This window comes from Engraulis encrasicolus, chromosome 2, assembly GCF_034702125.1.
Source record: "Engraulis encrasicolus isolate BLACKSEA-1 chromosome 2, IST_EnEncr_1.0, whole genome shotgun sequence".
Lineage (NCBI taxonomy): Eukaryota > Metazoa > Chordata > Actinopteri > Clupeiformes > Engraulidae > Engraulis > Engraulis encrasicolus.
Window position 1 is genome coordinate 40150528 of NC_085858.1, and position 15000 is coordinate 40165527.

Consider the following 15000-nt stretch of genomic DNA (forward strand, 5'->3'; position numbering starts at 1 on the left):
TACAATTTTACAATGTGAGACTGAAATTGGCAACAAGGGGAGATACATCCTCATGTATGTCAGCCGCAGTCAGAGAACCATTTTCACTTCATCAGGATAAAAATACACTCTTGCATCAAAACTCCACCCCATGGTCCTCCCACACTGAAACACAGAACTGACTACGGCCTCTTTGGGGAAGCCGACTGCCTATAAGAGGTTGGATGTGGCCCTGCCATGGCGTAACGGTAGGGCATTGGGTTTCTACGCTTGCAACTCGTGTTCAATTTGGCCCGGGTCATTTGCTGATCCTTCCCTGTCTCTCTCTCCCCACTCATTTCCTGTCTTTCCTCCACCGTCCTGTCAAAAATAAAAAGGCAAAAAAGGCGTAAAAATATATATATATATATATTTCTTAAAACCATCCCTTGGTCCTCCCACTCTGGAGGAAGCGGACTCCCTATAAGAGATAAGATGCTGCACACGACTCAATAATAACCCGAATGTACACACAGAGCGAGGCATATACAGGCCCGGGATCTGCTGGCGGGTCTACTTAGATGAAAACGTGATGAATTAGTAATGCTTAGAGAGACGCTGAGGGAACGAAGGCAAAGGGAGCACACACTACACTCAGCTCCAAAAATAGAGAACTACAGAGAGGGAGGGAAGGAGAGAGAGAGAGAGAGAGAGAGAGAGAGAGAGAGAGAGAGAGAGAGAGAGAGAGAGAGAGAGAGAGAGAAATGTGTACAAGCTCACAACTCCACTTTGGTTTTCACTACAGTGGTCACGTGACCTGGTCCAAATGGGCCAGTGTTCCATATGCCTCACAGAACATCTCGTCAGGGTGCCCTGTATCTGCATGCACACTACAGGGAATCTACTAGTGCAAACTGGTCTGCACCACTTAACACACACACACACACACACACACACACACACACACACACACACACACGCACACGCACGCACGCACACACACACACACACACACACAGAAAAATAATCTCAAAGAAGACGAGGAAGAAGAAGAAGAAGAAGAAGAAGAAGAAGAAGAAGAAGAAGAAGAAGAAGAAGAGCAAGGTAATACTGATGTTGATGCTGCTGCTGCTGATGTTGATGATGATGTGGAGGAGGAGGAGGATGATAATGATGACGATGATGACCAGTGTTGGCCAAGACACTGGTGTAGGTGCTTCCAATGTAGCACTTAAGGGGGGTTTAGAGTCGCGCGTTCGCGGGGGTTCTGCACAGAGAATGAGCCACAGCGCCCCCCTGTGCAGCGACAAAACGACCCCTGGCTGCAGTACACGCATGTTTCTCCCAGGCTGAAATTCGAGTAGTGTCTCGCTGCGGCCCGCGGGAAGGCGTGGCTATGACATCAGTCCCCGCCCATCAGGCACAGGTGCATTCTGGGATTGCTTAGCCCGATTGATGCCAGAAACGTCATAGAAATAATCCCGTGGGTGAAATTCCGCCAAAATCGGATGATGGGGAGAGAAAGTGAAGAGAAAACCACTCCGAGGATACCAATCTTCACGTTTTGTTTCATGAGGAAAATGACTAAAGGTGAGCGTTACGTTACAGTTATTTTCAGGGACAACAATGATTAATTAGCCTGATAAACCAGCCTAAATGTATTGGCTCCTACCTAATTTAACTGCACATTGCTAAATTTAGCCAGACGCAGGCCACGTTCAATATCGGTATTTCTGATTAATAATGATGTACTTCGTGTCATTTGTGTTGTATTTCTCTCATTTGGCAATATCAAACTATATATTACAAATTTGTCAAATATATGGGAAGTTAGTTACTTCGCTGGCGCTAAGGATAACTGAGTGGCAATAATTTAGCCACTTAGCAACCATGTGGTGCAGATCCACTCGTAAACAAGGGATGCAGCAAGGTGAATACGACGTGACCATTGCTGGTTCTCAAATGGTGCACTTCTGCACTTCATTGTTTATGGTTCAGTGCATATGGCGTATTAATTGCGCACTGAAAGATAGTGCCAAAAGAGAACAGGCGCACCATCTGAGACACATAGCTCACATGAGCTCAGAGGGCGCTACTAGTAGCCAACGCAGTCAAACAGAATTAGTAACCGTGCCAGAACTTCCACTGAGCTCTATCCTCCTTATTAAAAACATGTTTGGCTGTTGTTATAGAGTTGGGAAGGGCTATGTTGACTTGCACAGTAGACCTCCTGACTAGAATAGCCATGCGTTTGGTGTAGTAGCTTGCACAGACTAGCAGATGGCAAGGAAGAGAGGCAAGAATGCCCTCCCATTTGTTTTTGTTTCAGATAAACTGATATCATAAAATAACTGAACAATTCAAAGAACATGACTGGCTATAGTTAGTTGTGTGCCTAGTGTCAAAGTGGATATGGATTGTTCTGTATGCTTCTGTCTTAAAAGGTAGAAAAGATGAAAGTGGACGAGTACTGTATAATAGACAAATTCTGTGCACATTTTTAAATGGATTTGTTTTTCGTTTTTTTCCCCTCTACATCCTACCAGGTTTCTTACAACAGATGGACCCAAGGGCCTGGATGACGGAAAACTCCAGAGAAGGGACCTTGAATTTCTCTCCATTAACCTAATCACACAAGGTTAACATTGCTTTCTCGCAATATTAGTATTTAGGTTTAATGTGTAGTTGCGTTGCTCATCAGTTACAATATGAACAATATTAGTCTGACTGGTAGCTTGCAGTGTAGAAATGTCATGATTTGACTGTCATTATGTTTGCATTGATGCAAAGTAGACAATAACTTGACATATTAATATGAATGCATCAGGGAAGAGATGTGTGGGAAATACTTTATTCTGATCGCCCAAATCATGAAAACACAACATGTCACAGAAGTGAGTGTACCCCTCACATTTCTGCAGATTTGTAAGAATATCTTTTCAGTGGACAATGTTTCACTTTGAAATTTCACTTTGACACAATGAATAGCAACCTGTATACAACTTGTACAACTGCTTTAATTTGTTGCATCAAAATACAGCCATTAATGTTTTAAACATTTACCCACAACACCAAGATAAACAAATCTGCTACCGGAGTTATCGGACTGTTGCAGAACTGTTAAATCAAGCATGCTATGGGATTTTAACATGGGATGTGCTAATTTTGGTGAGGTACATAATGGCTGTATTTCAAATGATTTTCAGTGAAGCAATGTGGGGTTAGGTGTCCTTACTTAAGGGCACTGCAGTCATGGATAGAGGTGTAAGGAGAGGTATGGGGGGTATTTGAACAACCCTCTGATCTTAAGACCACCTCCCTAACCACTAAGGCATAGGAGAATGTTCAATACATGGTTGTGCAGACTACTCCCCATGTTCTATTTTTGTTGCTCTCATTTTTATTGTCTGTCTTTTATGCCCTGCAGGATATTGTGCCTGTTTGGGTAAGACAGCTACATGGTTTAAACCAACAGGTGGCAGTATGAGACCAGATATACAGTAAAGACAACTGTGACTATTTTCAAGACTTCTGTATGTACTAGTCTAGGGGGAAATTATATGGCACTTAAGAAACAGAAGTGTCATTGGAGTTGTGATGGGCCGGAAAACAAAACATACCCTCTGTTAATGTGATGTAGCAAACGATTGTATGAGAGTTAGTATGAGATATTGGCTTCAATTTCCCTTTTAATTTCATTACAAAATACTCTTGCACAGTTGACACCCATATCAACGAAAAGAAAAGACTGGAAAAGCATAAAGCTCACCACAGTCCAAAAACGTATTTTGTTCGGCTGCTATTCATTTTTTGTGTGTGTGATTTTGTTTGGCTGCTATTAATTCTTTGCTTTTTTGTACAGGTGGTACATGTGTATAATATATTATGATACGTATTTGTAGTAAATTTCTCTTGTCCTTTGACTGTCTATTTATTACAACAGATGAAGAGCCTCACTTCAGGATCTGTATAGCAGAGGAGGACGTGTAAGCTGTAAGGCGTTCTGCCATGAGGATGAGACGGTATTCAGCTCAATTATTCTCTTGCATTAACCAACCAATCACTGTTCTTGTTCTTAGGCACACCCTCTCCCTTGTATTCTCATTCATTTACCTAGAGCCAATAGGATGCCTGCCCGCTCATTTATAAACCTTCTGTCTATCTCTGCTCTTCCACTGACTAGAGTGCGCAGGTGTCGACGCCCCCACCGCCTCCACTTCAGCCTCCATCGCTGGCCGGTCCTCGTCCCACGAGGAGGCTCTGCGAGGCGTCCCTGCTTTTGACGCCTTGCCACCACAAGGATTGTGAGAACCACCACCTCCAGCCACCGTCACCATTTGGTCCCCGTCACCCCCCCCAAAGCAGGCGGGGGCCTACGCCAAAGAGAATCACTACTGCATACTTCAGTGTCTCAATAAATATCTTAAACTTTAATTTGGTCTATCGAGTCTTTCATGGTAGAAGTGGAGCTTCTCCCTATTCCCCCTCCCACAAATCCATGAAAAATGCACTTTTATTGACTGTGGAATTGGACTGTGTAACTATTTTGTACACAAATGTTATATGACCCACTCTTGCACCTTTATTGCTAATCACAGCTCCTTGTCTACCTTTACTGCACTGCCACTTATATGACTGAATACTTAAAGCTCGGCCTCTGGACTGTACAACAAAGCTTTAGTAGTCTATGCGGATTGAACTGTGAATTACTATTGGTCTGGACTCTGTGCCACATGGCTCTGTCTGTAATTCATCTTCTTATTCCTGTACATACGTGTAACCCATCCTAGTTTTGTATTGATGACACAGCCTATTGTAAATACTAACCTGATTTGCCGTAGATTGTGTAGTGTTGTACTAGCAGTAGCTCTTGTACTATATTATTACTTGATATATATTGCTTTTTTGCATATGGGGGCTGTTTCAAAACTACATCTCACTGGACTTGTATAGTGGCAGTGTTAATTTTGCTGCAAATCTATGCTGCTATGAGTGAAATGGTCACAAAGAACATTTTGTCTCATTTTGTTTTAGTGTGCTTCCATTCCATGTTCCATTATTTTGCAAACTTACAGTATTCCTTTTGGACAATTAAACGAAATATCAATATAGTTTATAGTTACAACAGATATGTAGTTTGATATAGTTACATCGCGGCTCATTGAAATTGTGCTGCCTATTGCCAAATTTCATCTTGAATATTTATTTGATCTTGAACACTGCTATGTAATAGACTAATATAACTAATAAATTAATAGTATGGCCTACAGTAAGATTTGCAGATAAAGATAGGCATCTTTGCATCATAAATGTAGCCTACATACATTATGTAAATTTACATCACTAGTCTATCTGGAAAGTCGAATTGGCAGACGTGGGGAAGATCCATATTTTTGTGTATTGAAAGTGCATTTTCCCCAGTCATAATGAACTGAAGAATTTGATGGTGGTGGTAAGTGAAAAAGGGAACCTTTGTAAAAGGAAAGCATAAATTATTGAAATGAATTACTAAGAATATAACACACTGCGCCTTTAAATTATTTTTGTAACAATTAATTGGGTAGGCCTAATGTTGTAAAATATGTTTGTGATGGGGAAGAAAACATGCCATTGGTAGCTAACCATAATTTTAAGTTTCTTTACAAATGCTGACATAGCCTAAAATGTCATACTGGATTAAGTTTCCTTTTATTAAAACTAGTCATACGTTAAATGCGTGCAAAGTTGTGTGATGCTTTATCAAGTGCTTAATAAAAGCACAAAAATGTGATATCAGCTGTGATTTCAGAGTGGTTTTAGCGATCAAAATACCTACGATACTGCCCTTGTCTTGGATGTGCGGGGCTTGATAACGAATGAGTGTAGTCAGAGAAAGAAGTTTAGCCACAGACCTCTATGTTGCACGATCAAAATGCATACAATCCCAGAATGCATCTGTGACTGATGGGCGGGGACTGATGTCATGGCCACGCCTTCCCGCGGGTCGCAGCGAGAGGTACTTGGAAATGTCCGTGAGCTGAGCTATGCTTGAAGACGGTGATTGGTCAATGCGCTTACGGCAGTCCGGGGGGAACTCAGCCCTGATAGGTCAGTTGTGTTCTATTCTTCTACCCTACCGCGGAGGTTTGAAGGAAAACGAAAAACACGATGCAGATGACTTGGCAGGAAATCACTGGAGTTTACTTGACAGGGAGAAGAGAAACTGTTTTTTATTTCAGTAGTACAACTTCCAAAAAATCAATTAGAAATATCCATAAAAGGCCATCATGGAAATGATATGTTTGTAGTGTGGTAGTAGCAAAGAAGCCTCTTTGTTCTTTTGTAGTGTGGCAGCTAGCTCATTAAAAAAGGGTTCGCTAATGTCCTGTAGAGTTTGAATGGGTTTGGCTGACAGTTGCTAAGCTAGCTGTTAATTAGATAGGCTATCTATTGTATTTAAAAATGGCTTTTGTTTCATTTAACCACCTCAACTGTAAAACATGAATAAAGAGAGACTCTTGTATGCTATCATCCATGTCTAATTACGCCACAACTTTTTAAATTAATAGCAAGAAGCCTCTTTGTTGATACAGTATATAGTACAAGTAGTGTGGCTAGCTAGCTTCTAAAACAGGGTTCGCTAATGTCCTGTAGAGTTTGAATGGGTTTGGCTGACAGTTGCTAAGCTAGCTGTTAATATGGCCATTAGATGTATTGTATTTAAAACGGCTTTTGTTTGGCATTTTAACCACCTGAACTGTAAAACATGAATAAAGAGAGAATCTTGTAAGCTATCATTCATGTCTAATTACGCCACAACTTTTTAAATTAATAGCAAGAAGCCTCTTTGTTAGTGGTAGAATTACGTTTCAGGTGGCTAGTCAACTAGCTTTGAGTTTGTAATGACTGATTTAGCTGGCTAGCTACTACTAGGCCCCAGGTGTGAATGGCCATTCATGCTGTCTATTGTCTTTTAAAATGGCGTTTGTCTTGCATTTAATCTCATGTAGTACTTGACCAAAAATAAACTGATGTTGTACCATCTAATTATGCCCCAACTTTTAGAAGTAGGCTACTAGTGGAATATTACGTTTTACATAGCCAGCTGATTAGCTTTGTGATTCATTCTAGGGACTGGGCTCAACTGAATGAGTTAGTTCGCCCCCTGTTGTCACGGAGGTGAATTGACGTCATTAAAATCTCCTCCTACCTCCCCCCTTGCCCCACTCTTGAATTTTCGGCGGGAAAAAAAACACCACGCCCTTTCGCACGCATTCGCATGTAGGTCGACTATGAGGCAATACCCCCCGCTGACAGTACGTCTATGCTTTACCCCGCAATCGGCACCGCGTGACTATGCATCAGCCTTTACTGTAGTAGTGTCTATTCTGAGTCAGTAAACGTAGAGAGTAGAGGGCAGTTCTGCCTTCCCTGCTTGATTGATTGATTGTTTTATTGACAACACAACAGTTTTTTTTCCTTTACAGGAGCACTGTTCTTCCTGTATGACTGTGCTTGATGAAGTGAGGAGGTCAGTGGAGGACAAAGGAGACCTGCTGGACACCGGTGCATACTGCACTGCACTGCACTGCTCTGCTCTGCTCTGGGCGCTATGTCTGGAGCATCAGACACGTGTCCATTGGCCAATCCTCACAACCCGGAACACAACTCAACAACCTTCCCCACATTTCCTCCCCACCCCACTGTATTAAATCTGTATTAAAAGACGAACATTCATTTTGGAACACTGATGATGACCTAGACCCGAAACGTTTGTAACCCACTTTCGTTTTTGGTTTGTCTTTGTTTTCGTCTTTTAATACAGTTTCACTTATTAGCATCCAGCTCCTGCGTGCAACTCCCTTTTCTGCCTACTGCATCACTGTTTAGGAATTACGCACCGAGCGAAGCTTCCCAAGTAAGACAAAGGCGTGGACACCAGCTCTACCTTCTCCCCACCCCACTGCAATACCTCTCCACCCAGCCTTCATGGTGACGCCAGTCCCCCCCACACCCAGGCCCGGAACACAACTCACCACCCTTCCCCACCCCACCCCACCACATCTCAATACGCCATCACGCTGTGCTCCCGGAACTGCCTTCTTCCTGCCAGGACGGGACAGAGGACCCTTGCCAACCTCCACTTTGCACCACTCTGTCCTCCTCCCTACACTACACTACAATATGGGCTGAACTGGCCATCTGGCATAGCGGGCATTTCCCGGTGGGCCCCGCACCCTTGTGGGCCCCTATTTCATGTACAAAAAATACATTTATTTTTTTACATTTCGGAAAATAGGGGACCACAAGGGTGCGGGGCCCACCAGTGATTCAGTTCTGCGCCACTGATTATGTGGGGCCCCTTTAATCCAAAAGTGCCCGGGCTCTACTTCTCCCCCAGTCCAGCCCTGCCTACTCTACCCTACCCTACCCTACCCTACCCTACCCTACCTCATCTCTGACTCACTCAGTGAGGTGCTTGGGTGCATGACCTGCATGATCACGTTGTTTTCAGCCATTCATCCAGTCAATACTCTGAAGTGCTTGGCTGAGAGTAGGTAAAAGTAATATGCCCAAAACAGGACAGTGTGTGTGTGTGTGTGTGTGTGTGTGTGTGTGTGTGTGTGTGTGTGTGTGTGTGTGTGTGTGTGTGTGTGTGTGTGTGTGTGTGTGTGTGTGTGTGTGTGTGTTGGAGGCAGTAGAAGGTAATTCTTACTATGTCTAGTGTCCAAGTTGTCCTACATGAGGTGAACACCTAGGTTTACTAGATCTACACCTTGAGGAGATCTCTCTATCATGCATACTGTTACATACATACTGTAGTAGTTACCGTAGGCCTGTAAAGGTACACTGTATCATATTTGTACCGAACCGAACAGACCTATACGAAACCGAACAGTACCGAAAGGTAGATTGACAGGCAACTCTGTTCATGTTTTTTTTACATTATGCTGCCACTACATGCAGTAGCTTATGCAGAACGCTGACAGAGAATGCAAGAAAAAACATGTGTAGAGGCTTGTTATTTCTGAGACTTTGAGAGAAGTACTACTTCTTACACTGATGAAATCTCTCTGACCCAAAGTGGCAGTTTGAATGTATTTTCCTTTAACATATACTGTACCGGAAATGTACCGAACCGTGACCCCAAAAACCGAGTTATGTACCGAACCGTGATTTTTGTTTACCGTTATACCCCTAGTAGTAGCCTCTTATACATACTCTGGTAACCTTTATCAGCCTCTGGGCTAGGGCTGCACAATTAATCGAATTTTAATCAAAATCGCGATTTTGGCCGCCACGATCATAAAACATGAAAATCGCGATTTTATGGGAGGAAATTCAGTGTTCCATCTAAGCTGCGCGCACCTGCAGACTTGTGCACTGCTCGCACGTTCTCAGCACAAAGACATTTCAGCCAATAGTAATATTGTTGACAACTGTCTCTGGGTGGAGGATAAGTCTGTGAACCAATAAGCAGACAATACTGAGAGGGGGCAGGCGGCAGCATTTTGGCAGGCTGGCTGGGAGTCGGAGACGGAAATCTCCGTGTCAGTGCACTCACTGCTGGGCAGTGGAGGGGAGTTGTTTCATCCTAATGGTGGATATATATGAGGAATTCAAACATTAAACCAGCCATTGCATGATGCTGGAGTCTCTGAAGGTGTTTTGAAACTATGTGCTTTGACCAGCAACTGTTTGTGATTATGGAAAACCAAGAGAAATAGCTTTAATTCTGGTCTAAAAAAATCGCTAGTTAGCATGCTAACACAAACGAAATAAGCTAAGTAATGTTGTCTACAACAATTAGAATGGCTGTTACTCACAACTCAAATATCTACACGCAGGTTGGTGTTACACCAACCTGCGTGTAGATATCATAGCTGTTTTGGTGGACAAGTAATGTAAAGTTACACTGGTGCAGTGAGTTAAATTAGGCCTACAATGAGTGTTGTAGCTGCCATTGCTTCTGCTTCCTACATTCTCAAATGTGTTAGCTTGCTAGCTTGACAAATGCACTGCAGTCCAAATTTGCAGAACCTAACAGAACCCTAGGCAATAATACACATCATGAAGCTATGTTTTATGTTTTCATGCCAAGTCATGAAGTATTACTTTACAGACCAGAGCATATGCATATTATTAAATTCAAAAGTGACAGCTCTTCAGCACAGCACAGCCCTTTGATTTCTCAACTCACTCTCTCTTTCCCTAGTTAAAACACAGAGATGACCTCCTTCTAACTCTCCTAGTGCACTACCTCCAGTCCAGAATTGAAATTAGCTGGGAATCATACAATAGACAGCACACACGTTCAGCTTATCAAGTTGGTTATGCTGCCATGCTTTGTGAGTATAGACATGCAGACCACAGCTTCTTGGTATGCCCTAGGTACACACATGTTCTGGTCTTCACTCACCCTGCCCTGCCAATGTCATATTACAAATCAAACACATTGATTACCCCCACTTCCTGAAATAGGCCCTACTTGTGTTTTTGCAAGTGATTTGGGAAAATACAGTGTGATGCCACTCAGTTGGCCTGTTGAGGAGCCAATAAGATCTCGCCACTGTAGAGGCCTATGGCATATTTTATCATATTCACTACACAACTTTACTGACATTTTAAGAAACATATATATTTTTTAAATTTGGCTTTATTTTTTTTATAGGCTACTCTGGAATGGGGTGGGGGGGGGGGGGGATGTGTAATCGTGATTATAATCGAAATCGCAATTTTGATCAAAATAATCGTGATTATGATTTTTTCCATAATCGTGCAGCCCTACTCTGGGCTGAAAACAACTACATCATGACAACATTGCTATGAGAGTGCAGCAGAGAGTCTTAAGTAACCAATTAAGACTTGGTTGTTACCATTTTGGTGAAAATAAGGCTATAACAGAGACTCTGCATTTAGGGGTTAAAATTCAGGTTACATTCTACCTGTGATAAGACCACCGCCAAAAAACAAGACACTTCTGCAATCTGGCGTCGTTGGCAACAGGAACAACATGGCTGCTCTCTGAGTTCGGTGGATGGGAAGGAAGAGCCCGGAAACCAGCGACGGGTCACTGACTGGACTGTGGGCTTGGTCACAGAGTGCAGCCCATTCATCGTCCTTTTGTTTTCAGGAAAATGAGACCAACACGCCACCACACCACACCACACCACACCACACCACAACACTCTGGCTTCAAAATGATTAATAGACTAATTCTGTAGACATTGAATTGAAAACAACGGGTCCACTCCTCGGCAGAATAGCCTTCACATTTCATTTGCCGGCCGAGACAAGAGAGCGAGTATAATTGCTTTCAGCAACAGGCACAGATGGGAAGCTGCACTTATAGAACAGGAGCACAGCAAAACAAGTCAGTGTTAATTCAACACTTAAAGTCGAGTTTGGGGATAGGTATTGTTTACTGGAAACTGAAATGATTACTGAACTGTATAGTACTTGATGTGTAATGTTAGTGAACTACTGAACCATTGTTCACAAAGATGCTGTTGGTAAACTACATTGAGATATTGTACACAAAGCTACTTTCTATAAATAAAGTAATAAAAAAAAGTTGATTTAACACATATTCTGTCTCTGGTCCCAGAGTACTCTCTAAGCATTGAATTAACACTGCCTTTTTTACTGTGGCGGATATTGTGCTATTTGGTTTTATTCACAAGGCTTTTTGAACTCTCAACAACTACGTCTGGATGGGTCCACTGATTGGGTACAAAGGGAGTACTATTCTCCGAGTGCGCTGGATAGGCCCAACAGTAGCAGCTCAAATTGAGCTCTCTTAATGGGAGCGAACAAGCGAGGACGAGTGGGCTACACGAGAAAGCAAAGATTAGCATTTTAACATGGCTCATGGGGAAGAGGAGTAGACACACATGCGCTTATGATGTTTAATCTGCTAAACAGACATCACCATAACCATAAAAAAGCCAATGGCCGCCTGGAGACTTCCCGGCAACATAAGAGCTGCAAACTTAGCAACAGACAAATCCACTGGCGGGCTGTGGCATTTCTGTAATAATAATAATCTTCTTCCTTCTGCTTGCCCGAGAAACATCTTACTTTCTATAAAGTCTTCGCCTCCCTCTCCATCTTCTTCCTCTTCCTCTGTGGAGCCATGGTCAGGGGTGTCGTACAGGGGTGTAAAGTGTGACTGAGTTACCAGGGCCCAATATATATAGGGGGCTCACACAGTGTCTGATTTATGTAGATATATGGCTGGGGGTGGGAGGGGGGGGGGTCTGTTGGAGAGGAGTGTACATAGGGCCCAAAATGTGCTGCTACGCCCCTGGCCGTGGTATCATTTCTCCTGCACAGCAGCGGAGCGGAGGCCGGATAAGCCGCTGTGTAATTAGCATTTCCTCATTGCTAATCCGGCACATGAAGTCAGCTGTAATTACCCATTCATAGACCCTGTGCACGTTATTGTGGCGAATCTCTGAGACATCCAATATCCTCCTCGTTCTTTCCACAGCACCTATTTTGGATCAGGATCAATTTGCTGCTGCTGCTGGTTGTTTGGCTAAGGATGCTGCTACATATCCAGCTGTGCACTGGGCTGCGGCTAACTGAGGAGATCCACTGATTAGTTGATTTCATTGTTTACTTTAAAGAGATATAAAAATATGACAATATTTGTTCCAAGCATCATCTATACAGCAAACCAGTGACCTCAAAGATTCCAGGCTGTAAGTCAAGCCAGTAGCCCTAACCCATTGTAGCTTGATGACTCGTATATGTTGTTTAACCTTTGGTGCCTGGAGACACATATACGATGCATTCAGACACATTCTAATGCAAGATGAGTGTCGCAGGGTTTAAAATGCAACTTATTTCATGTTTTTATGCGCATCAAAGGCTAAGATATTCAGGTTTTTATAGGCTGAGAGCAACTTTCCCATCAAGGACGTAGGCATTCAGCAGGCGATTTTTGCAGGTGCTTTAGGCATCAATGGGTTAAATCCCACTGGGGTGTCAGGACAGAGATTTTCTCAAACTGAAATACTTTTGAGTCATCTGCCATCTGTAAGTAACCTCGATACTTCTGTATTGCCAGCTACCTGAACCTGTTCTTGCCTGATTCCTTGTAGGCTGGGGAACACATTGAGAGTTTTGCCCCCTCAATCAGCTACTCGGTGTGCTACAAAAAAAAAATAGACATGCTCCGTTGCAGGCATTTTTCTAAGCCCTCTCTCATTCGACAGATATATTGTCCTCTTAAGGTGCTGGGGCACTTTTTGTGCTCCTAATTTTTCTGAGAACCATTGTGCTGTTTGATGCTTCAGGCAGGCACTTTGTTAGAGGAACTATTGTTTCTACAATGGCCACTTAAAAGGAGGAGGTTGCCGTGAATCTTAGCGACTGAAAATAGGTGCACTGTCTCTGCCATCCACTACAGTGGTACTGTACAAGTAAGTTAAACGGTTACATGGCGCTATTCCGACAAGTCGCTATTCCGACGTATATGTCTATTGCCGGAATACCGACACGTTTTCCACCGTCCGCCGCTATTCCTACATGCCGCTATTCCGACATCCCTAACCTTAACCCTAACCCTAACCCTAACCCTAACCCCTAAAAAGTGTTGGAATAGCGGCATGTCTGAATAGCGATTGCCCCCCAAGTAAAACTACTGGGCAGATGCATGTCATGTCAATGCCAACTTTACACTCCAGAGTGTTCTGTCTTTTGCACAAAATTTTTTTTCACTTACACGTCCAATATGCATTCAAGTTCACAGTCATATTTCAATACACACGCATGCAAAACCACCTACACTTGCAGACACAGAGTCTTTATAAACTGTACATAGTCACACATACTGTATTCTCTCTCTCACACACACACACACACACTCACACGCACACGCCCCTCACAGCAGCAGTCGTTGTCAGCATCTGTTAAGGGGGTGTCTAGGCTAGGCATGTAACGCTATAACTACTTGGCATATACGCATAAATATTAATACGCTGGTAAGGCTTGTTGACATGCACTTTAAAAAGGCTTTGATCCTTTCCACCACCACAGATTAGCTGCACTAATCGGGCCCTCGCGAAGGAAACCAAACCACATGTGCAGTACAGCAGAGCAGCTCCCCTCTCCTCTCTCAAGCCCACGCTCACCTTTGATGGCAAACACTCCATGGCAGAAGTCTTTGAAGTTGATCCTGCCGTGTGCATTGGGATCCAGGTACTTGGCAAACTTCTTCACCTGGGAGGGAGGGGCAAAGAAGAGAAGAGTCAGCACTGCATACATATACCAGAGATTCTTTAAGTATATAGAGATATGCCAATGTAATAGGTTGCTATGGGCACCTAACATGACCAGGTTCCGGTCTGCCTAAAGGGGCGTGTCATAATACTCCTAGCATTAAATAGAACAGTCCTTAGGTCTGCCTAGGTCTGCCTAAAGGGGGATTTCCCCCCCTCCCCCTTGCAATAATAGAACCCGGAAACAATGGGCCAATGGAACCTCTCTCTCTCTACTCTCTGCATATACATATACAACACCCCGGTACAGTGCTCCAGCAAACTCCCCTGCCTTCCACACATCGCTTGAAGCGGTCCAGGAAACTGCAAACTGCTTCTGTTGATGACTTGCGGCTGGCGCTGGCATGGGCGCTACTGCTAAAGGGGGGATGGGGGTGGGGGGTTGCTTTTGGGTGACTTTCAAGTTTTCAAAGGATAGAACACTGCCTGACAAATCTTTATGATTAACCAGCATGGGTGACTCAGGCGTACCTGCTGGCGCACAAACAAGTGGGTTTGTGTTTATCAGTACGTGGGATGTGTTACCGCATGAAGCATCGTTATGCAAGGTGTGAACACAGGCTGAGTATATTAAAACACAACAAGCAGCCTGATTAAATTGTGTTGTCATGGGAAATAACAATAGTATTAAAGGAACAGACCACCCTTTTTTGATTTTCACATATTTGCAGTATTTCCCAGCATTATTCGTGAATGTGCATATAATTTTCTTCTCAGTGTTTTCAGTTCTTAGATTCATTGGATCAGAATTATTAGCATAGCTTAGCATAATCAC

The 15000-nt window shown here is 43.3% G+C and overlaps 1 protein-coding gene and 1 long non-coding RNA gene across 2 annotated transcripts in view; one reads left to right on the forward strand and one right to left on the reverse strand.

Annotated features, from left to right (window-relative positions):
• The window catches only part of LOC134464509 (rab11 family-interacting protein 4A-like), a 61993-nt gene that overhangs the window by 31348 nt on the left and 15645 nt on the right, over positions 1-15000 (reverse strand). The window contains exon 2 of the mRNA XM_063217948.1: positions 14079-14166. Coding sequence (XP_063074018.1) covers positions 14079-14166 — 88 coding nt within the window. The remainder of the gene's footprint in view (positions 1-14078; positions 14167-15000) is intronic.
• LOC134438854 (uncharacterized) lies at positions 1300-3961 on the forward strand. The gene is made up of 3 exons (XR_010032677.1): positions 1300-1548; positions 2505-2596; positions 3902-3961. It is a non-coding gene; the product is annotated as an uncharacterized LOC134438854 (long non-coding RNA).